Source organism: Toxorhynchites rutilus, chromosome 3 (genome assembly GCF_029784135.1).
Source record: "Toxorhynchites rutilus septentrionalis strain SRP chromosome 3, ASM2978413v1, whole genome shotgun sequence".
NCBI lineage: Eukaryota > Metazoa > Arthropoda > Insecta > Diptera > Culicidae > Toxorhynchites > Toxorhynchites rutilus.
In genome coordinates this window covers 80,835,225-80,859,525 of record NC_073746.1, presented here as the reverse complement: position 1 = coordinate 80,859,525, position 24,301 = coordinate 80,835,225, and the positions used below count along the sequence as shown (strand labels likewise).

The following is a 24,301-nucleotide window of genomic DNA, read 5'->3' as shown; positions in this document are numbered from 1 at the left end:
ACAGAATGATGGAAGAGGTAAGAGGAAAATAAACTTCTACTTGCCCCGCTGCTGTGTAGCGTGTGTGATGATGTGACTTGCTGCCGGATTGTCTCGATAGCGCACCACTTTTTATGAGCTTTACTCGCTCGCAGCGCACCAGATGAAAAAATACACACTAGAAACGGATGTAAAAAAAACACCTGTATCGGATCAAATATAGGTTCGACCGATCTGCTTGCGAGTTGGCGAAGCAATGAAGCAATGTTCATTGATTGATATTCTAATCTACCCTTTAAAATTACCTTTTACTATAAAATTCCTAGTACTTCTACTAAAAATCGTCATTAAAATATTAGATTATTTTCAGACACAATTCTCGTTCAAGATTTTTTATCCACTTGCAAATAACATGTTTCTCCGTTACATGGACAAAATGTTTGATACAGAAAATTTGATAGAATAAAGACAGCCCTAAATCGGACAATTCCTCTCTCGAGTTTTTCTCTTATCAACACATTCGGCGATCCATTTTTATTTATATAGTTAGAAGACGATATAGGAGTGCGTTTTATCGCATTAAAATCCATTTCCAGCTTCGAACGAAGATCAATTTCGTTAGCGCAAACATCAAATGGACTAACAACGCTTGTCAATATGTAATTGTAGAACATATGCGAATTGAATTTTCCGAGTTTTCTCATTTTCCTGCAGAGTTCTCCGAAAATTTCATGTCATGTTTGGTTGGAATATATCCATTCCAGAGGAGGGAGGGGTGTCATACCATCATAGAAAAAATTCTCGTTTAATTTGTATGGCAGCCGCCCCTTAGAAAGAGGGGGGGGGGGGGTTGAGTATCCAACCACCATAGAAACGTTTATCGATCTCTAAAACCTCTATATGCCAAGTTTGATTCCATTTGCTTGATTAGTGCTCGAGGAGTTATTCAGACCCGAATCAATCAATCGAATACAATCAATAATAACAAGAACAGAAGTCGAATTTTCTGCAGGTGTAGTATTTTTTCAAAAGAGACCAGGTGATTGATCATTTTAAAAAAAAGAGGAAAAAGTTGATTTTTCGGACAACCCTAAAATGGAAATGGTCACCCTGCTGAAAAAATAAAAAAGGGGGTCTAATGTTTTGCGAAAAGAACAAAACTACCACTTTTCACGAAAATCTGAGAACCACTATATTGGTTTACTCGCGATACTCGCGACATTGCAAATATTCTAAAAAAAAATCGAATGCCGCCATACATGCGGCATTCCATTCTATTTCAAGAATTCTGTTAGGTAATGCCTTTTTTATGCATCTAACGTGATCTGGAGCATTCCTTTCCGACCATTCAGTGTAAATACATAGTTTTGTATACGGTCAACTTTCGGAAATTCGAAGGTCACTTTTTTTTGGCACACTCACGTGTATAATATTTATGCAACAAAGCAAAAATTGAAAATTAACATTTCTCTCTAAAATATTTCTACGTAATTCTCACAGCAGGAATTGTCTTTCCATTGGTAATACATTTTCCTTAGCCCAAGTAATAATATCCACGATTCCACATAAGGCTGTTTCATTTGAAATCCAATTTTTGGACTCTTGGATTGGATTTGTCGAAAACGAATTTTCATCACTTTAGAAATATGTGTTTAGATGCAAAACAGTGTTGACTATGCCATCAAACTCCACATCCTCGTCGTGTACGGTATCGTTCTAGTCAATCAATTTCTGCAGAATCGGAAGTCTGCGTTCTTTTACAACCGACTACGGGATATCAGCATTTTCCATAATTTGACAATGAAATCAGCCGGTACCCCATCCCAAACCTCGGTTTCCCAAAATATAGCATCCCTAATGTTGATTTACTCAATCATGTCATCGAACTCTCCCTGGCATCTAAGAAGCTCATGCATAAGCTTTCGATTGAAGTTGTACTAGACCATTTGAAAAATATTTTGGTCCATGAGCTGTAACAAGGCGATGAATTTTTTTTTCGGTTTTCAAAACTTTACCCCTCCCCCAGGGGGCGCTAGTCGATTTCTGGCTACGACACTGCAATATACAAAAAGTTGAACGAGGGTAAATCATAGTTATTTTACATTTACCGAGAGATTTTTTTCTGTTATTCGATTATCCGGAAAAGTCGATTATCCGGAGTGAAAATAAAATCAACATTCCGGATAATCGAGTCCAACCTGTACATCATTATGGTAAAACTATATGTTCAGGAGTAACATTGAAAAACATTATCGCTACGTTTTGCATTAACCCTTTCCCGTATAACATCGAGTCTCACTCGTGGTCTACTTGCATAACATAGGGCGCTAGAACGCTCAGCAGAGTAGTGAGATCACTTGTTGTGTGATGTATTAAATAATACGGGAAGGGGTTAACCCACACGTCTTCATGTCTTTTCAACGTAACTCCTAAACATATATTTTCACTATAATGATGTATTGGAAAATTTGTTGAAAATTATAAGCTAATTCATAAAATTCCATGCACATGACGGTATAACCCGACAAACATATTGAAAGAGCCTATCTTTATATTTAAAAGATAGTTTTCCCACGTACGTATAACTCATCATCACGGGAGAACGGCTGATCAGATCTACGTCGTCCATATATTTTGTGAGTTTGTCTTCACCCAAATAAATATTTGAGATGATTGGAAAAATTTACTATGCATATCTTTACATATAAGAAAGATATTTAAATTATAAAAGGAAAATTCGAAAATAAGAGGTACGCATATGTATGTTTCGCTGTGAAAATCATCATTTAGATCAATTTTACAGATCTGAACGATACCATACAAACTCTCTTGAAGTGTATTCGTTATTTTTACCAACCAAAATATTCTCTAGAAATACATTATATGGTAGAACAACGTTTACCGGGTTAGGTAGTTTACTATAAAAAGGACAATAAATTAGAAATAATTTTTTAAATATCTCGAGAATGGCTGCATTGAGATTGAAAAAGAGCTTTTTTATTTTAAATCATATCAGAATTCATAATTTGTGGCGAAAAATGATTGTTAACATACAAAAATTCAAAGTTTCGCATTCCAATTTTCCATTTTTTTATGTCGTAACAATACTCCTTGAACCTTGAAGTGGATTGTATATTGTGTCCAACTTTGAGCTCAATCGGTTCCGCACTTTTCGAGTTTTAGTCGCGTACACAAACGAAAAGAACATTTATATATATTATATATATATATATATATATATATATATATATATATATATATATATATATATATATATATATATATATATATATATATATATATATAAATCGATAAATTTTGAATCACTTCGAAACGCAATTTCAGTTCATGATTTTGTCAAACACGTGGAAAAAAAGATGTTTTCACCACATAGAACACATATTCATTGCTGAATAGTCGATTTTCATTAGAAACTCAATTTCAGAAACGCACTCTGGCCATATATAAAATCATTTTTCTTCCAATTTTCCAATTTTTTTTATACCGTAACACTCCTTGAAGTGGATTGTATATTGTGTCCAACTTTGAGCTCAATCGGTTCCGCACTTTTCGAGTTTTTGTCGCGTACACGAACGAACAGAACTTTTTTATATATATTAGGCTGTCAAAAAAGTCCTGCGGTATTTCCGCGAGGTGTCGTTGTAAGCGCGTAGTTCTAGTTGTATTCATTGTATCGAGTCATACTATAGCTTGTTGGAAAGGTATTTTTGCGCGCTGTAATATATTCCTTGACAGTGTTTTGTTTGGTTAAGTCGTTCGTGAGTTATAGTGTCGCAAATGTGGAGCAAAATAAAGAGAAAATCCGACATAATTTACAGTACTACTATGACAAAGGCAAAAATGCATCTCAAGCTGCCAATAAAATTTGTGCATTTTATGGACCCGATACAGTTTCCATTTCCACCGCACAACGATGGTTTCAACGTTTTCGTTCTGGTGTAGAGGTCGTCGAAGATGCGCCACGCTCCGGAAGGCCTGTCGTCGAAAATTGCGACAAAATCGCTGAATTAGCCGAGAAAGACCGGCATAGTAGCAGCCGTAGCATCGACCAAGAGCTGGGGATAAGTCATCAAACCGTTATTAACCATTTGAAGAAGCTTGGATTCACAAAGAAGCTCAACGTATGGGTGCCACACACGTTGACGCAAAAAAACATCTTTTTTCCGTATCGACGCATGTGAATCGCTACTGAATCGCAACAAAATCGACCCTTTTCTGAAGCGGATGGTGACTGGCGATGAAGAGTGGGTCACTTACGACAACGTGAAGCGCAAACGGTCGTGGTCGAAGCCCGCTGAAGCGGCTCAAACGGTGGCCAAGCCCTCATTAACGGCCAGGAAGGTTCTGCTGTGTGTTTGGTGGGATTGTCAAGGAATAATCTATTATGAGCTGCTTCCCTATGGCCAAACGCTCAATTCGGACCTGTACTGCCAACAACTGGACCGCTTGAAGGTAGCACTCATGAAGAAGAGGCCATCTTTGATAAACAGAGGCCGCATTGTCTTCCATCAGGACAACGCCAGGCCACATACTTCTTTGGTGACGCGCCAGAAGCTCCGGGAGCTCGGATGGGAGGTTCTTTTGCATCCGCCGTATAGTCCGGACCTTGTACCAAGTGACTACCACCTGTTTTTGTCCATGGCGAACGAGCTAGGTAGTCAGAAGTTAGCCACAAAAGAGGCCTGTGAAAATTGGCTATCCGAGTTTTTTTTGCCAATAAGGAAACGAGCTTCTATAACAGGGGTATTTTGAAGTTGGCATCTCGTTGGGAACAAGTCATCGAACAAAACGGCGCATATTTGACTAATTTTTTTTTTTACTAATTTTATGAATAAATGAAAATTCAAAAAAAATACCGCAGGACTTTTTTGACAGCCTAATATATAGAGATAGAGATAGATGATAGATGATTTGCATTAGAAGCTAAATTGCAGAAACGCACTCTGGTCATATATAAAATCATTTTTCTTCCAATTTTCCAATTTTTTATGCCGTAACAACACCCTTTGAAGTGGATTGTATATTGTGTCCAACTTTGAGCTCAATTTATATATATATATATATATATATATATATATATATATATATATATTTATATATATATATATATATATATATATATATATATATATATATATATATATATATATATATATATATATATATATATATATATTTCATTCAGATATTGCAAATTAAGGTTTTTTTGTAAATATAAAACTATTTTTTTCACGTTTGGACATCAATATTCTATAACTCTTTCTAATGCACTATTTTGGTAGGACTCATAGTTTTTGAGATATAAACTATCAACGATTACTCTCACTAAAATCCTAGCCTTTTTCAAAAGTTACACCTGAGTCTAAAATTTCCCAAATGCTGTGGAAAACTCTATTTCCTCCAACCCAAATGGAATACAAACTTTCGTTCGAATCATAAATACAAGTTTTTCAAATCTGCATTTTTAGTTCGATTTCATTTAGAATTGCACTATTGTACCTGTTTGGACAAAATGAATGCGTAAAAAAAGTTTGATTAACGATTAACAGAGAAACGGCACGAAAAAAAATCTCGCGAATTGTAGTAACATCCACGTTAATCGTTAGGTTTGATTCTCTCTGATTCCTGGTAGTTCGCTCAAAAATTTCATGTGTGGAAAACGCTTTTCCATCAATCAACGAAGTGATAGCAGCTATAGAAGCGCATTTCGACAGAACTACTGAATTTCAAGAAGATTATATTGAATATGAAATGCGTTTTGAACCCTTCAATCGTGTTCTTCTTATCGAAATACAAAACTGTTGAACAACCCGATAATGTTATGAGACGTAGAAACATTTCACACTGAACCATCAGTTTGAATGAGTCAAAGATTTGGCAGCTCATTTCTGCCCCATTCCAAGGTCTCCTATCATTTTGACCAGAGCCTGGTACGAAACAAAATCACCGCTCCACTTTTCGATGCGGTTAATTTTGACCTAGTCAAATACAGTTGCTCTGTTGAAGCACACACTAACCATACCAGTGCTAATGGAGCATTGGCTCAATGCCAGACAGCAAAATCGTGTGTCCTCGTATTGAAAGAATGCACAGTTCGATGGAATGTTTCAGAATGAATAACGGAATGAAACAATGATGAACTGCGATTGGTTTTGTAAGTGAGAACTCATCCATTGCTCTCGTGACCCAACCTTTTTTCTGCATCGGAAAATTCACACAACGACCGCAGACCAATTTATGGAAATCATGTTGCCGCAAGTCGCAGTAATTTGTCCTTGTAAGATTTTCTTGATCGAATTGGTGATCATCATATGTTTTGTTCACTAGCCATATTCCCATAGGCGAAGCACCTCTAGCTCTTAAACACTTTCGATTCAGCTTCGAGCGCCACTCCCTCACACCTCACGCCAAAACGCGCCACATCGTACGTGACAAATCGCGGCGCCGGTATTTTGAATGAAACTTAGCTAACCTTTTCGTGTGCCGCCGTTGCTACTTGCGGTGACTGACTGACTGACTGTGTGTAATTAACCTATTTTTGCGGTTTTGTTATTGTTATCTGCTTCGTCTTGTGCAGAAAAGAGGTATGTTGCAAAAGTAAGCCATACAAAAAAAAAGGATTCTGTAATTTGCCTAAGCGAATAAGAACTAGTTTGGATGCACTGGGCGCACAAACGTTGTAATGAAACCTTTACTGGTGTTGGGCAAATTTTACACGCATTCAGGTATATCAACATTAAACAGAAAATTCACACGATTTTCCGCCGACAGCAAAATAGTCAGTCAATCATGTAGTGGTGTGGCAACAATTAAATAGTGAAGAAATCGAAACGGCAACAACAATTAGCCGGGGAGAAGGGCAACGCGGTGCTAATTGAATCTGTTTTTTTCTCTCTCCCATGCCCCAATGTGAATTATGAGAACAAACAAAACAAGCGTGCAACATAAAACAACCACAGGCATTTGGGTTCCCGCATTGGCGATTGAGATCGGAACCAAGGCATTAACAACATACACACATAGAATGTGTATGTTTCAATTTAGGCAATTTCAGAATTAGATCAGAAGAATAATTCGGTTTATACTATATTTTGTATTTCTGAAAGATAAAACTTCTCGAGAATGGTAATAAAGAAAACGCCGTATTCCCAATTCTTCAAACGATTTGATCTTCAACAAAACGGTTTTCAGATAGATGCTCGATGGAAAAAAAATATTTGAATGGAGAAATGGCAATACAGTAGATATTTACATACTTGATCCCATGTCAAGTCGGATCGGTGAATTCTTACGCAAACTTTCAAATTAGGCTTGTCCGGTTGGTTGTCGTTGTTGGGTATGAGATCATCACAAAAGTGCATAATGTTTAATAATCTTAAAGCTGCATAATGTTTAATGAAGAAGGCCAATCAATCTGGGTAGGAGAGGATCCACGCGGCGCCACAATTATGTAATAGTTGCAGCGCAAGAGATCGGGGAAAAAGTGATCGAGAAACTTTTTTCCGATCGGTTTGCCCAGCCTCAGCTGATCGGCAAAATTCAGACAGTGTCTGAACACAACAATCAAAAATATGTTTTATTACGGGAGGTTCACAATTCTGATAAATTTGAAAACCATTATCAATACGCCCCATTATGGTGATCAACCGGAAGCGATATCAGCTGCAGTCGGTGCAAAATAATTAAATTTTGTTGGTTTGTTTTCGGCATTTTCTCTATATACGACGTTCGCCGATATTGAAAGCGGACGAAAATAAGCATGATATGTTTAACCTTCAACTCAAATGAAGGCATAATTTTGAGCTTCCCAATTGCGAATGAATGCGCGAGTAGCATCTTCGCCCAGTTAACCAGAACGATGGAATGTGTGCGTCGCGTTCTTGGTTCGTATGTATGATTTATACATTCAATACACAGACGAATTCATTATCCACGCGGATTTGAAATCATAAATGAGACGCATTTGCTTTCAGGGCTGATTTGAATTATTTGAGGATTTTAGATTCGATTATGGAAAATGTTTGTGTTTTTTGTCGGAAAAGATACTTAAATCACAATATGACAACGAATGACATAATCATTCATTATGGTAATATATAAGTAATATATATATATATATATATACTATTTAAAAAAACAAGGAGATTTTATGGACGCAATACATCACCAATAATTGCTTGCTATCGTGGATGGTATAATCGCGTTTTCATCTAACATCAAACGAAAGATTTATTGATTCAAATCCGAAGCACTTCTTTCATTGAATCAAATAAAGTGAAATGTTCTTACGCTCAAACATATCTGTTCGTTTGTCCATAAGATGGTATTAGGATAATCGAAGAGGTATTCCTGTTGTAGATAAAAATATAACAATAGCAGTTAATACATTACATTTTCACCTTCAGTTCTCCACCGAAGAACATAGCCCTCACCACTAGAGAATACCCTCATTTTGACGTCCGTTTTCATCCGAAAACAATGTACGAGCTCACAAAAATTAAATTATCGATCTGAAAAAGTCATCTATAGGTCCGAACACACTTCTCGCATATTGCAACACAATCGCAATTGTCCATATTTATAGTTTTTTTTTATATTTCAATATTTTGCCTCAAATCTATTTTGAGCTGTTAAAACGAGTTTTTTTTGTCAATAAATAGCAAACATCATTTATAGACCTTTTTTTGTTCCGAATTAATTCATCCAGACGGCAAAGAAATATGACAACACTCAAAATGACCAATGATAAAATGATAAAATCTCACCACATTGTGTTGGCTTCTCAAATAATAATAATTGGCTGACACCAAAAGGATAAGCCAAAAAGCCATTGTTTTCGAAGTTCTGTAGTATGAGAACCTGGCTGGTCACTATGAAGGTAGCCACAGCCCAGCTAACCTAACCCTGATAATTTCCTTCGAGAATGTTTTAGATACCTAACCGTTACTGGCAATACACTGCCACACAAAGCGTTGGAATCGTTATTCTTTAAGAGCCTCGGATGTCTAACCATCTTGTATGACTATTGAGAGATTCTTTAAGGCTGGTGATAGCCAAGAAGTGACTGCAGAACGTTACGTTTTCATGACTCTGCTCATATTGTGGTCATTCTTGATGGAAGCGTAGCAACTTGTAACTAACGTTACTATAACAGCATCGCAACAGTTGTTTGTTCATCGTAGTACTCTGGTATATTAGAAGTAGTCAAATAAAATTTTCATTCCAATTTGTTCTCTCAACTCGACCAGACGTCTTTTATTTCCACTTAATACGCTCAACAGGTTATGGGCCTGCGTTTTATGAAGAATTGAAAAAATGGAGAGAACCGGAATCGTCAAGTTAACCAACGAGAACTACGATTCTTGGAAGCTAGACGTTGAATTCCTACTCGTTCGGGAAGGCTTGTGGAAGTATGTAGTTCCTGGGATGAAACCGAAGCTGGCTGCTGATCAGTCGAATGCAAGGAACTCATGGCATTCCTGAAGAATGAAGGGATTTTGCAGCAGTTCACAGTAGCATTCACGCCTCAGCAGAACGGCACTGCCGAAAGGAAAAATCGTTCGCTGGTGGAAATGGCGAGGTGTATGATTCTGGACAGCGGAATGGATTACCGATACTGGGGTGAAGCCATTAACACTGCCAATTACTTGCAGAATATTCTGCCGACGAAGTCAGTACAGAAGACGCCATATGAAATTTGGAAAGATATCAAGCCGGACATGAAGAAACTAAGGGTGTTCAGGTCTCCTGCATATGTCTATGTACCACAGCAGAAACGGAAGAAGCTCGAACCCAAGACAGTCAAGATGACTTTCGTTGGATATTCGGATCAGCATAAGGCGTGGCGGTTCATTGACACGACAACGAATAAAGTAGTATTCAGTCGTGATGCAACTTTTCTGAGTACAAGTTTTGCTGATGGACAGAAGTGTATAAAAACAGAAGAAAAAGAAGATGACGTCGTAGTTTTTCCGCTAACACCGAACCCGTCCAACACATGGGAAGCAGAACGACCACCACAACCAGAAGACGATGATGAGGATGAACTTCCCAGTGACGACAGTATGTACGAGGATGCTGATGATCAAGATCTCGATAGTGAAGAAGAAGATCAGGCCCCGGACGTAATAAATGGTATCCAGGAACAGGAGGAGCAACTTGATTTGCCAAGAAGATCAACACGTGCAACTTAAGGAGTCAAACCCGATCGCTATGGTGCAGATGGAAGAATAGTTCAGCAACAGTCCAGCGAGCCATGTACGTACCATGAAGCCATCAGTAGTGCTGATAACGCATCCTGGAAGGCAGCGATGAAGGATGAACTTAAGTCATTGGAGCAGAATGGTGTGTGGGAGCTCACTACGTTACCTCCAGGAAAAAAAGCCATTAGATCCCGGTGGACCTACTAGAAGAAAGAAGATGAGTTCGGAAGGGTCATCAGATATAAAGCCCGACTGGTAGCCCAGGGCTTCACGCAACGCTCTGGACTCGACTATGATGAGGTGTTTGCGCCTGTAGCGAAGCAGGCAACATTCTTTTGACCATTGCGGCTAGGTGTAATCTACTAGTAAAACATGTGGACGTGAAGACTGCATACCTGAATGGGAACCTCAATGAAACTATCTATATGAAGCCACCACCAGGAGTGCAGAAAGAAGATGGTCAAGTTTGCCTGCTGCGTAAAAGTTTATATGGCTTGAAGCAATCCGCAAGAATGTGGAATCAGAAGCTGAATGAAGTCCTGTTGCGAAATGGTTTCAAACAAGCTGTGGCGGATCCTTGTCTATACGTTCGGAAGCGGAACAACCAAATGACGTATCTCTTGGTATATGTAGACGACATGCTGCTGGTAACTCCAAACGAAGAGATTTACAACGATGTCATCCGGAGATTGGGTTCAGAGTTCGTGCTAACGGAGCTAGGTGACGTGAAACACTTCCTTGGAATTCAAGTGATCCAGACGGAGCATGGCTACAACTTGTGCCAGAAGTCATACATCGGAGAGGCTTCCCACTAATGACAAATATCAAAGCCTCATTGGTGGTTTACTGTATTTGGCTGTGAATACCAGACCGGATATAGCGATAAGGGCGTCAATCCTTGGAAGGAGCGTCAGCCAACCGGTTGAGCAAGACTGGACTGAAGCTAAAAGAGTGTTGAGCTACTTGAAGGCTACAAGCAACCATCAACTTAGGTTGGGAAATGGTACTCAAACTCTTGAAGCCTACGCAGATGCTGACTGGGCTGGCAACGTCAAGGATCGGAAATCGAACTCCGGATATCTCTTCCGGCTAGGCGGTGGTACGATCGCATGGTGTGCAAGGAAACAGACGTGTGTCGCACTGTCCTCTACAGAAGCGGAATATATTTCTCTTGCCGAATGCTTCAAGAACTGATCTGGTTTAGGAAGCTCTTGCAAGACTTCGGAGATGCTGTGAAGACCCCAATTCAGATCTATGAAGATAATCAAAGCTGCATCAAGATGTTGACCAGCAACGGAGAAAAACGATCAAAACATATTGACACGAAGTTTTATTTTGTAAAGAATTTGGCTGAACGGAATGAAATCAGAGTCACCTACTGTCCAACGGAAACTATGCTGGCGGACATCCTTACGAAGCCCTTGAACAGAGTGAAACTGGAGGATCTACGTGAGAAACTAGGAGTTACATCAGTTAGCGATGAGGAGGAGTGATGGAAGCGTAGCAACTTGTAACTAACGTTACTATAACAGCATCGCAACAGTTGTTTGTTCATCGTACTACTCTGGTATATTAGAAGTAGTCAAATAAAATTTTCATTCCAATTTGTTCTTTAACTCGATCAGACGTCTTTTATTTCCACTTAATACGCTCAACAATTCTTTAGCAAGGATCCTCATCTAGCAACGCCTCCAATTCAACGTCTTCGAAAACATTTGATTTTTCTTCACTCGGAAATTCACTTAGAGCAACATCTCCAAAAAAATTTATGAACTAACGATGTCGTCGTTTTCTTCGAATGAAAGAAGCAAATCAACAATCTCCGCGAATGATGATTGTAGGCCACAAGTTCAGAGTTTTTTTAATAACCAAAAGCATATGACGTAGTCCACTGCAATCAAAATAGAACCGTTTGGGCTACGAATTTTTCTGTTGTCTCTCTTACATCAAATAATTTATACTATCCTAAATGTGTTCATATGAAATAATAATTCATTTCTGGATGCAATGATTAACATTCTATTTTTTAACATAGTTACATAGTTTACATTGTCTCGGGACCAAGGGCGCTATATTTTTTTAATATTTTTTCTTGAAAGCTGAGGATGTTTTTTATAACATATCCAAAAATTAAAGATGTGTTCTTTTTCGTTTTTAAGTTATGATTTTTCAAAGTTGAACGATGGTCTGAAAAATCATTTTTCCTTTTTTTTTTTTTTTCCAGAAATGACCTTTTTCAAAAATTTGAACTACTGGACCGATTCAGATAATCGACATTAAATTGAAGTTAATAGTCTTCTTTGAAAAATACCACACTTTTTCTAAAAAATTGGATTCTATTCGCATTTGAATATTGAACGAAGACTAAAAACATGTTAACTCTGAAAATGCATAACTCAAGAATGAAAAAACACATATCTGATTTCTGGATATGTTATGTAAAAAACTCAGCTTTCAAGAAAAGATTAGAAAAAAATATGGCTCCCTGGGTCCCGAAACCATGTAAACTATAAGAAGCAAATATAACCAATAATCACTAAAACAAAATCAATTTTTTTGCAAGTGTAATAAGTGTCTGGCTCATTGGCTTCAATTTAATATATCGATCATCTAAATCGGGCCAGTAGTACTGAAGTTATGAATTTAAAAATAAGTCAATTTTGGAAAAATAGGAGAAAAAAAATTATTTTTCGAACCATCGGTAAACTTTGGAAAATCATATCTTTGAAAAGAAAAAGAGCTCATCTTTGATTTTTTGATTCCTCAGCTTTCAAGAAAAATATAAAAATTATAGCGTTCTTGGTCCCGAAACCATGTAAACTATAGAAACAAATTCAATCAATAATTACGAAAACAATATATTTCGAACCGGTACATTTTTGGCAAACTGACAGGTCATTTTTTTTTTTGAGAAAATTGGAAAAAAATATTTTTTGGGCCTTAGAAAGATACAGCCGAATGTATGAAGTCACCTCAAGGGATATAGTATTGCTGTACGAATTTTAAAACGCGTTTTTCTCAAAACCATGTTATTCCAACTGGTGGTATCGATATCTCAGGATTTCGACGTCGATTTGGCTGAAATTTTTTATCAACATGTAAAAATGAATTATCTAAGGTTACATAGTCGCTTTTTGATATCTAATTTTTTCGATTTTTTAAAAAAACGCTATTTAGAGATTTTTCATAAAACATTTCTATGCATAATAACAAAAATGGCCGACGTTTTGGAAATTTTTCGAATTTTTCAAAAACCCCTATGTAACGCTTTAGGTATTGTCCTAAAGTTCCAAAATATTCATTGGAATTTGTTCTACGACACTCCGTTGCTTCAGAACCAATGTCACCAGCAAGGTACCAATTTTCAGACAGCATCTACACATCCAGCTGCCAACAGCATCTTAATCATTATTCGTGCACTCAAAAAATAGGAAATACATATTAAAATATATTTTAAACAATAACCAAAATACTCGAATATTTCACTTCATTCGTAACATCCGAAAAAAAACCAAGAAAATTCATTATTTTCCGTCCTTCCAGACAGGGGTCCCCCCTTAAATAACAATCGAATCGCAGCTAGATTGTAACTAAGTATGGAAGACTACTCAAAAGTATTTACTGTTTAGTAACACTAAAAAAATATTATCAACGCAACTATGTTTAAAAATAGAAAGTTAATCATTAAATCCAGAAATGAATTATTCTTTCATATGAACACATTTTTGATAGGATAAATTATTTAATGTATGGTAGACAACAGAACAATTAATAGCGCAGTTTTTTTTAATTCTATTATTTATACAGGTATCTCTCGAAGACACTTAACTTCAGTATCCCACGCTGGGAAAGTTTGAATGATTGAACAGATTTTTGTAGAATTGGCTGTTTTTGAGCTATATTAATTTTTGAAAAAAAGCGCAAAAAAGTTTTGCCCTTTCCAGGAAACAGTCTGAACTAATTTCTCTCTAAATTGAGAGAATCAAATAATTAATATCTCTGTATCCGTAAAGTTCGAAAGAATTCGAAAGAAGGTGCTGCCAACTCCGAGACTAGTTGGCACGAAACCTGTCTATTGCATTATTGAACAACCTAACATAGCTCGCGTCATCTTCATTAGTGGAAGAAGAGCAATATTTTCCACCATTCATCATACAGCTTTTCATCGCATCAGACCATATCACGTTGGTTGCGGATATTCAAAATCACTCAACCCCAAGCTTAAATTACACACCTATCCTGAGCTGAGCACGTGTAACCCCAAGCTTGGTAGATCGGTTCTGCTACCTATTACTGCATACGAAAGACGCCCCATTTGCCAACATGAATCATCATGTACCACACAGCCACATACGGTGGGCAGATTGGCACACGCGCCATGCTACCCGTTTCCAATCAAATCATCACCTTCACCGGTCGTCGTCATCGTTTCCATACACTGTTCCCCACCGGCTGCGTTACCCATGTGAAATTGTTCAACTGATCAACCCCCCCAGCACCACCAGAGTTGATTCATTGCATATCATTACATCTTCACTGAACATGCGTTTTATCTGCTTTTCGTTTTGCATGCATGATTATATTTAACGGTAGACAGTCGGTCGGGTTCTTCGTTCTTCCAGCCGATGAACAATAGCAATCGTGCGCGCCATAATCACCAACATCATCCTACAGAATATACTGTAATTTTCACTCTTAATCGCGGTAATTTTACTGACTTTCCCCCTTTTCTGCCCTTTCGTTTTTCACAGATCCAGTAAAGCGGAAAAAAATGCAGACGGTCTGCAGGAAGTCGAGCGGGAGGTTGATCGGTACAAAGACATCCTCCAGAACCTCAACAAGCGAATAGCGACCAGCGTGTGCGCCGGTCAGGCCCAGGATGCCGCCGCGAAGGAGAAACGCATCCGGAAGGTGTCCGAGTTCCAGCTCGGGCAACTCATGGAGGAGTCGGTAAAAGATTTACCGCCCGGGTTGCTTCGGGATGTACTCGATAAGTGTGGTATGTTTATCCTACAACACTTTCTGACTTCTCTACCACAACTATCTCAATCTGATTTCCAGCCCGCCTGGAGAAAACCATCGCCTCGGAAATCGTCACCAGCGAGCTGAGCGTGGAGAATTCGGTCAGCAAGAATCTGAACGATATCATCGAGCGCCATTTGGCCACCATCCACAAGCAGAAGCGAACGGTCAGCAAGTGTCATCAGGAGTACGAGGCGACACGGCAAAAGTATGATGTAAGTTCCAAGCAAGCAGCTGATGACAAAGTAAATTAGTCATCGCGTTCGCTTTCCGCGAAAAAATATATGGCGGCGGGTTGTTGTTTTGGCTTTTGGAGTCGCTCTTTATCAGCTTGTTGTGAGAATGTTGTTTATTTGGTAAGCTGTGAAAATGCTGAGAACGGGTGTTGTGCCGCTCGATCGTGACAATACACATTGAAGGTTATACATATTTTTGATTTATGGGTAGTTATGGGAGGTTTCAATGGCCAAGATTCGATTAGTAGTCAGTTCCATGCTGGTTTTATACACTGTATTTTTTAGTACTGTAGAAGGTTTATATCAATTCATTTTTCTACACCATAAACTGTATTCCACAGAAGTTCACTCCACGTTCCATGTTTTGGGTTTGTGTGTGCGTGTATTTTGGGTGTGTGGGTAGTTTTTCGTCACTAACAAGACAATGGACTCGGAAACATATCGAGGAGAGTGCCTGCAGGAACGTCCGGTGAAGTTTTTGCCAAATTTGGTGAGCTGTCACTACAGTCGAGAGTCGCTTCAGTGGTACCCCGTGACAATGGGATCGATTACATTGAAAAAGAACCCATATGCCCACAAATCAGCCCAATCGAAAAATCTTGGGCAACTGTGAAGCGGAATTTGTGCCAAAGTGACTCGGGATGCTGCAGACATGAAGAGATCGTGGAATAAAGGGTGTGTCACATCAAATTGCATCACGGAAAAAACGCTGTAGAAATTCGCCCAGTAGACCGATCCTTTTGAAAATTTTAGACATTAAAATAAAAACTATTAAACAACTTTTGGCATTTTCTTTTTATTCATACTTCGAGCCCAAGCCCGTATGCTCGCATCTTCCTCTTTACCCCGTTCATAAGGTTCTGTACAATGTCAGGTTGTAGTTTTTTTTTAACAGAAATCCATTTTCTCTTGAAGTCCGCCTCCGATTTGACAACTTTTGGGTTCTTCCGGAGGGCCTGCTTCATATTCGCCCAATATTTCTCTATTGGGCGAAGCTCCGGCGCGTTGGGCGGGTTCATTTCCTTTGGCACGAAGGTGACCCCGTTGGCTTCGTACCACTCCAACACGTCCTTTGAATAGTGGCACGAAGCGAGATCCGGCCAGAAGATGGTCGGGCCCTCGTGCTGCTTCAATAGTGGTAGTAAGCGCTTTTGTAGGCACTCCTTAAGGTAAACCTGCCCGTTTACCGTGCCAGTCATCACGAAGGAGGCGCTCCGCTTTCCGCAAGAGCAGATCGCTTGCCACACCATGTACTTTTCGGCAAACTTGGATAGTTTCTGCTTGCGAATCTCCTCCGGAACGCTGAATTTGTCCTCTGCGGAGAAGAACAACAGGCCCGGCAGCTGACGAAAGTCCGCTTTGACGTAGGTTTCGTCGTCCATTACCAGGCAATGCGGCTTCGTCAGCATTTCGGTGTACAGCTTCCGGGCTCGCGTCTTCCACATCATGTTTTGCCTTTCGTCGCGGTTAGGAGCCTTCTGAACCTTGTATGTACGCAGGCCCTCCCGCTGCTTGGTCCGCTGGACGAATAAACATGACAAATTCAACTTATTGGCGACATCCCGGACCGAACTTCTCGGATCACGTCTAAACTGCTTAACTACGCGCTTGTGATCTTTTTCACTGACGGAGCATCCATTTTTGCCGTTCTTCACCTTCCGGTCGATGGTTAGGTTCTCGAAGTATCGTTTTAGTACTCTGCTGACCGTGGATTGGACGATTCCCAGCATCTTATCGATGTCCCGATGTGACAACTCCGGATTCTCGAAATGAGTGCACAGGATTAATTCACGACGCTTTTTTTCGTTCGACGACATTTTTCCAAATTTACGAAAAATTGACAGTGAAGCATGGCCAACGTGATCTATACACTCTTATCTGATTATAAGCGAAAGCTGAAGATATAATTCCTAAAAATTAAATTTCTACAGCGTTTTTTCCGTGATGCAATTTGATGTGACACACCCTTTAGGTAGATCAAGAGAGAGTCCAAACTTTAATGGAGGATATCCGATGAAAAGTACAAAAATTCATCAAAACTGTTAAGGAAATTATTTTTCTGAAAGAACAATAAATTATCTATATTTTGACCTACTTTTTTGTACTTTTAACCAATCCCCAGATACAACTGGTTTCATGATTCCGGATTCTAAATTAATCAAGCTTTAATGGACAGAATAAAGGGAAATATCATGAGAAAGGTTGGTTTCGTCTTCTAGTTGAACTTTTTCAACATTATTTACTTACCTCACCCAAACAGCAGTACACAAAAATACTTTCGTCCCTAAATGTGTACTTTTAGGTTATAACATGAAAAAAAACCACTTGCGTTAATTTGTTTTATCGTGTTTTCTTCATCCATTCACCCCTCGGTTTTGACAGCTGATTGTTTACATCTGACACGAACATAATTTTCGTAGCTATTTAGTTAATTTTTCGTGCGTAGTGACGTGTTTTTGACACTAAGGAAGCTCCCGGAAAATTTGTGGAGAGCATATATGAACACAGATCCGAAATTTGATTGTGCGTGACTTCCAGCGTGAAGAGTCTCAACGAAACATTGTAGGGATGTATGGGGTGAGCTGCGGTGCGATCCAGCTGGTCATTCGGAAGCATCAGATGCTCGGCAGCTTGACCGATCGACAGAAAAGAGGACCGAAACGTAAGACTGATGCTAGAACGGACACGCTAATCATCCGAGAAGTAAAGAAAAACCCACGTACGACTATTCGGGCGATTAAAGAAAAGTTGGATCTGGACCTCTCCAATCGCATCATTCGACGAAACGTGACCTAAAGAGTTACTTCGCCAAAAAGCAGCAACACAAATTCGGACTCGTCCGAGATCTGTTGAACAAGATAAGGTGACTTCGAGTGTGGTGGAAGAGCGACGAGGACCCTCATTATCGGCATTTACAACCAACTATGAAGCACTATGGTGGAAGCATCATAGTGTGGGGCTGTTTCAAATGGGTTGGGACGGGAAACTTAGCGCAGGTTAACGGTTTTATGACTGCCGATGGTTACTTCGACATTTTGTGCGAGAATCTAGAAGAATCCATGCTAGAAATTGGGCTGGAAGATAACCACGCCTTCCAGCAGGATGATGACTCGAAGAATACTGCGGAGGAAACAGCAGCATGGATTACCTACTTTTGCGTAGTATTGACTGGAATACCGAAAAGTTTTAAAAACTTATAGGGTAAATGATCTTGGTTTGTCCGATTGTCCGACTGGTAAATGCAAATCGATTTTTTTTCATGAAAATCACATATAATTGATTAGAGTTTGGGTTTGTTGAAAAGCCCCAAGTCTCTAGTTGCTAATACTACCATAAGGCGTTGAAATTATTGAAATTTTTATGTTTTTTAACGATTTTCCTCAAAGAGAAATTATGATCATGGTTTGACCACCTCTGATCATGGCTTGTCCAAAAAATGATCATAGTTTGTCTGGTTTTAGAAATCACCATTTTTGAATGAAAACATTCGAATTCTCAAGTAGATGTTGAATTTATCATTGCTTGAGTTTACTGTCATATTAATCCATTCATAATTTAGGCTTTCTTCAGAATATTGCCTTTTCTTGGGCATTTTAAAAGTGTTCACCTCAACACACTCAACATAGAGAAACTTTATTTCTGCTATGCTCGAGGGATACAATAAACAAACTGCAGCGTGCCAAGCGGTTGTCATAGAAATCATGTGGACAAAACAACATTATTGATTTGGTCAACTCATGATCAGAATTGAGTTCATCAAAATGCGTTAATTGAATGGTTTAGCTATGTAAATTTGATACAAATTGTGTTTAAGCATGATGTTTACAATATTTGTAAGTGTTATAATCCAGGAAAGGTCTGCACACGTGCCAAATAATCATCTCGTGATCGATTAAAAGTTAGCTCGAATTAGGAGCGCAAGAAGGTGTATTCTATAATCCTTTAAAACCCGTGATTCCGTAAAAATATACTATAAAACTACGATAAATAATGAAAAACACAATTTTATTTATATGTTTTGAAACATCCGAATACCTGATTTGACAAAGGTTTGTTGAATTAGAGCATTCAAAAAAGTGGACAAACTATGATAATATTTTCGACTGGACAAACCAAAATCATTTTACCTTAATATTGGAACACTTTGATTTCAAATGGGGCTGGATTTTTTGCGCCCATCAGTGTATCACCCTAAGGGTGCAATACAACCTGATAAAGTGCGAAATAGAAAACCTACAGTGTCGGATAAAACATTAGGACCACAAGCAAAAAAAGAAAGTGGCAAAACATTGAGAGAAAATAATCCTATCCAGAGTTTCAATCCATTTATAATAATTGATTTGCATTGTTCGAAGAAATTTATAACATCTGTAGTTAAAACAATAGTCATTCATTAAAAAGACCGGTTCAAAAATTCTTGGTAAGAAATATAAAAACAAGAAAATTCATACCGTGAAAAGCTTCTAGGGTTAGTATTTGGTCGTATAATCTTTGTTGCGCATCACTTCACGCACCCGCTTCGGCATGGATTCCACCAGCTTTTGGCACGTGGTGACCGAGATGGCGTATCAATAAGCCATAAGATCCTATCCCACAGTTGCTGTTTATTCTTCGACTTCTCCGTGTATACCGACCTGTCCACGATCTCTCGGTTCTGTATAGGGTTCAGATCCGGTGACTGGCCACTCCATGACGTCAACTTTGTTATCTTGGAACCACTTTTTGACTGTCTTGGCGGTGTGCTTCGGATCGTTATCCTGCATGAACCGCCATTTCAGGGGCATCTTCCACTTGGCGTGTGGCAGCATCACATCCCGTAGGATTTGGGCGTAGAGATACTGATCCTTGATTTTATCCACCCAGTACAGGGGGCCAGCCCCGTACCAGGAGAAGCATCCCCACACCATAATGTTGCTCCCTCCATTCTTTGTATACTGTGGCATGCAAGCGCAGCCTATTGGGCGATGGACCCGAGTTTTTCCATCCGAGCCGATGAGGTTTATCTTCGTCTCATCCCGACCACAGTATATTTCTCCACTGCTTTTCCTTCGGACCGATCCAATCGGAGTGATCTTTCGTGAACTTCAGACGCGCCTTCAGATGCTTCGGCGTCAGCATCGGGACCTTTCGGGGGCTTTTACTACCTAGCCCCTGCTCCACTCACGGAAAAGTTCATATCGTCCCGGATCTTTCTCGAGGCCTTTGAGGGATCCTTCTTGGGGGCTCGCTTCATGACAGAGTCATCCTTTGCGGTCGTTTCCCTCAAGTGTCCAGTCGTTTCGAATGTTTTGCGGTCGTGGAGGGCATTGAACACGAACGTTTTGGATTATCCCAAGTACTCTGACATTTCGCGTTGGCCGCTGCCTGCCTTCCTTGGACATTTTGCGGATGATCATCCGCTGTGATTCCGTGCAATTCTGCGTGCGACCCATTTTTCGTTGACTACAGCTACAATTCGTGAATACTTCTTACATACTTCTTGTTTACACGATAAATATTTACCAGGATCCGAAAAACACAAAACACCACCGAGAAACAATCAATTCTCTTCAAAAATCGGTCGAAACAACACTCGAAACAGCCGAAACGAGGAACTGGTCCTAAATTTTGTCGCGTAATTTTTGTTGTTAAGTATGCTCAAAACGCATTTTGTAATGAATGACTATTGTTTTAACTACAGATGTTATAAATTTCTTCGAACAATGCAAATAAATTCAGTCATTCCATGCCAAACCGATATAGTGGTTCTCAGATTTTCGACAAAAGTGGTAATTTTGTTCTTCATTACAAAACATTAGACCCGTATTTTTTAGTTTTTCGTTAGGGTGACCATTTCCATTTTAGGGTTGTTCGAAAAATAAATTATTTCCACTTTTTCCCAAAAATGACTTTTATTTCAAAATTCATAACTTTTGAACCACTGAACCGTTTCAGATGATCGACATATCAAATTGAAGCCAATGAGCTAGAGCTTTTATTAAAAATTTTGAACCAGTGAAAAAAATGGATTTTGTTTCCGTAATTATTGATTGTAGTCGTTTTTTGTTTTTGTCATGGGTTTGGTCTAGAGGGCACTATATGTGTTTAAATATTTTTTCTTGAAAGCTGAGGATGTTTTATATAACATATCTCGATGTCGTAGATGCTATTTTTTCGTTTTTGTGATATAATTTTTCAAATTCAACATGTTTTAAGTCTTCGTTCAATATTCCTATGTGACTAGACTAGACCCATGCGACTAGAATCCAGTCTTTCCACAAGTGTGATATTTTTTCATAGAAGGCTTGGCTTCAATTTAATATGTCGATCATCTAAATCGGTTCAGTAGTTCAAAAGTTATGAATTTTTGCAAAAAGTCATTTTTGGATAAAAGGGGAAAATGATTTCTTTGGACCACCGACTATCTTTGAAAAATAATATCTCAAAAACGAAAAACATAGCATCGATTATATCGAGATATGTTATGTGAAAAATCCTCAGCTTTTCAGAAAAAATATAAAAAAATATAGCGCACTCTAGTCCAAAGCCATGAAAACAATAAAAATTGACTGCAATCAATAATTATAAAAACCAAATCCATTGTTTTTGTAGGTTCAATATTTCTTTAATAAATGGCTAGCTCATTGGGTTCAATTTGATATGTTGATCATCCGAATCGGTGCAGTGGTTATGAGTTTTAGAAGTTATGAATTTAAAAAAATCATTTTTGGGAAAAAGTGGAAAAAATTGATTTTTCGAACCACCCAAAAATGGAAATAAAAAAATTAAAAAAAATACGGGTCTAATGTTTTGCGATAAAGAACAAAATTACCTTATTTGACGAAAATCTGAGAACTACTATATCGGTTTCACATGGAATTATTATAAATATATTGAAGCACTGTATTTGATTATTTTTTCTCAAAGTTTTGCCTCACGTTCTTTATTTGGGCAGTGGTCTTAATGTTTTGTCGGACACTGTATCTAAAGTTTTTAGAACAGGAATGAATATCTTAGTCCTAATTATACTAGGTTTGAGCAAAATCTGAGCCAATTTTTTCCGATAGATCCTTCAAATGAAATTGATGTATATCATTTTCAGAACCACAAACGATCAGAGTACAGGGTTAACGGTTATGTAATTAATAAAAAAAAATAATGTTACAAGATATAACTGCCTTCAAATTTGATAGCGTCATCATTCAGTATTTCCTCTCTAATTTCAGTCGGTGCAACGCAACAGCGACCAGCTGGGCAACCAGGCCAAGCTAACCCAGCTCAAAGACGACCTGGAGGAACTCCACAACAAGCTCGAGAAAGAGCGAGACTTGTACGAGTCGTACATGTACGAGCTGCTGGCGGAAGAGGAGAACATCGCTAACTACGTGAAGGAATACGTGAAACACCAGGAGCTGTATTACACTTCCGCCCTGCGGGAAATCCAGAGCACCATCACCGGCATGGATGGGTTGTTCCGTAAGTATTCAATTTTGTTATCCTTTGCTTGCTGCTGCTGCTTAGTCTGACTCATGACTCTTTTTAGGACGGAACAATAAGCAAATCTTCAATACGCCTCTGCGAGAACATTTGAAGGCAACGGACCGCAAAATCGCTTACGTCATTGAGCTGTGTGTCTGCTGTCTGCTGGAGAAAGGCCTCTACGAGGAAGGACTGCTGAGGGTTGGCTGCGGTAAGGCCCACATTATCACGCGGTAATCGATTCGACAACATTGACAGTGACTGGCACTAGAAGAAATGAATTGAGGCAGTTTTCTTGTGGTACTTCTCATTGGTTTGATTTTATTCATCAGACAGAATATTACACGAGAGAATTGATATATCAATTATCAACACATTTGTATAGAATACGAGTCGTATGTTGGAGGGAACCGCACGCCTTCAAATGCCGCACACTGTGCGCTACCGATCAGTCATTCGCGTAAGCACATCGTGACGCGCTAAAATATATAGATGAACGTGCTTTCCATTCCCGCCGACGGTGTCAAAAGTATTTATAGACGATGATAATTATCGTCGTTTGTGCATGTGCTGGACGAAGGGCGAATGACCAGCAGCTGCTTCGCGCCATCGCGATGTTTTCCTATGTCTTTCGCGAGCAAGCAACAAAACGATTAGTCTGCGTGCATCATAGAGGATCAACTGATTTGTCTATGCATCACTTTCGATTAGTCAGACTTTCGCGATGTTTACATCGTCTAGCGAGCGTTGTGATTCGCCTTATTGATAACATTATTAGTTACAAGAATCCATAACGCTTAATAATATTATTCAACCTCTGCTCATTTTGCAGATCCATCGATGAGCTGCTCCCCAGCAAAAGTTTTCATAGATTACTTTAGGATCGATTCAATATTAACATAGTCTTCCAATTACAGGGCCTTTCAAATTAAACGTTCACGCAAAAAAATCAAATAACTTCTTACAAAACTATTTTTTCGCTCCGTCGATGGTGGTAACACTGCATTCTCCACTTCGGGACGATAAAATTCGGCTACTCGTTCAGTCTCATCGGATAGTTTTTAGTGTCAAGATGTACAATCTACAAGATCGAGTAAATTACGAGCAACCGAAGCCTTAATGAAACTTTGTCCTCTTATGATAAGAATTTCAACTTTTTTCGTCGTCGATTACTTCCTCTGGGGTACGTGAAGGACCGTTGCTTTGTTAATAAGCCACAAATTTTGGAGGAACTTAAAGAAGAAATAACTCGGATTTGCAACAGCATCGAGGTCGTAATGTTAAAGTTGTACATGAAGAATTTTGTTCACCGCCTAAATCGCGTTATCAAAAAAGGGGTGGTCACATCGAAAATGTCCTAAAATAAGCTTTATTTTGGTTTTT

The 24,301-nt window shown here is 38.8% G+C and overlaps 1 protein-coding gene across 7 annotated transcripts in view; it reads left to right on the top strand.

Moving 5' to 3' along the window:
- The window catches only part of LOC129774926 (rho GTPase-activating protein gacI-like), a 76,560-nt gene that overhangs the window by 41,047 nt on the left and 11,212 nt on the right, over positions 1-24,301 (top strand). For all 7 annotated transcript variants that reach the window (XM_055779010.1, XM_055779007.1, XM_055779009.1 and 4 more), the window contains 4 exons: positions 14,954-15,201; positions 15,264-15,439; positions 22,666-22,915; positions 22,983-23,129. In XM_055779010.1, the coding sequence (XP_055634985.1) occupies positions 14,954-15,201; positions 15,264-15,439; positions 22,666-22,915; positions 22,983-23,129 (821 nt within the window). The remainder of the gene's footprint in view (positions 1-14,953; positions 15,202-15,263; positions 15,440-22,665; positions 22,916-22,982; positions 23,130-24,301) is intronic.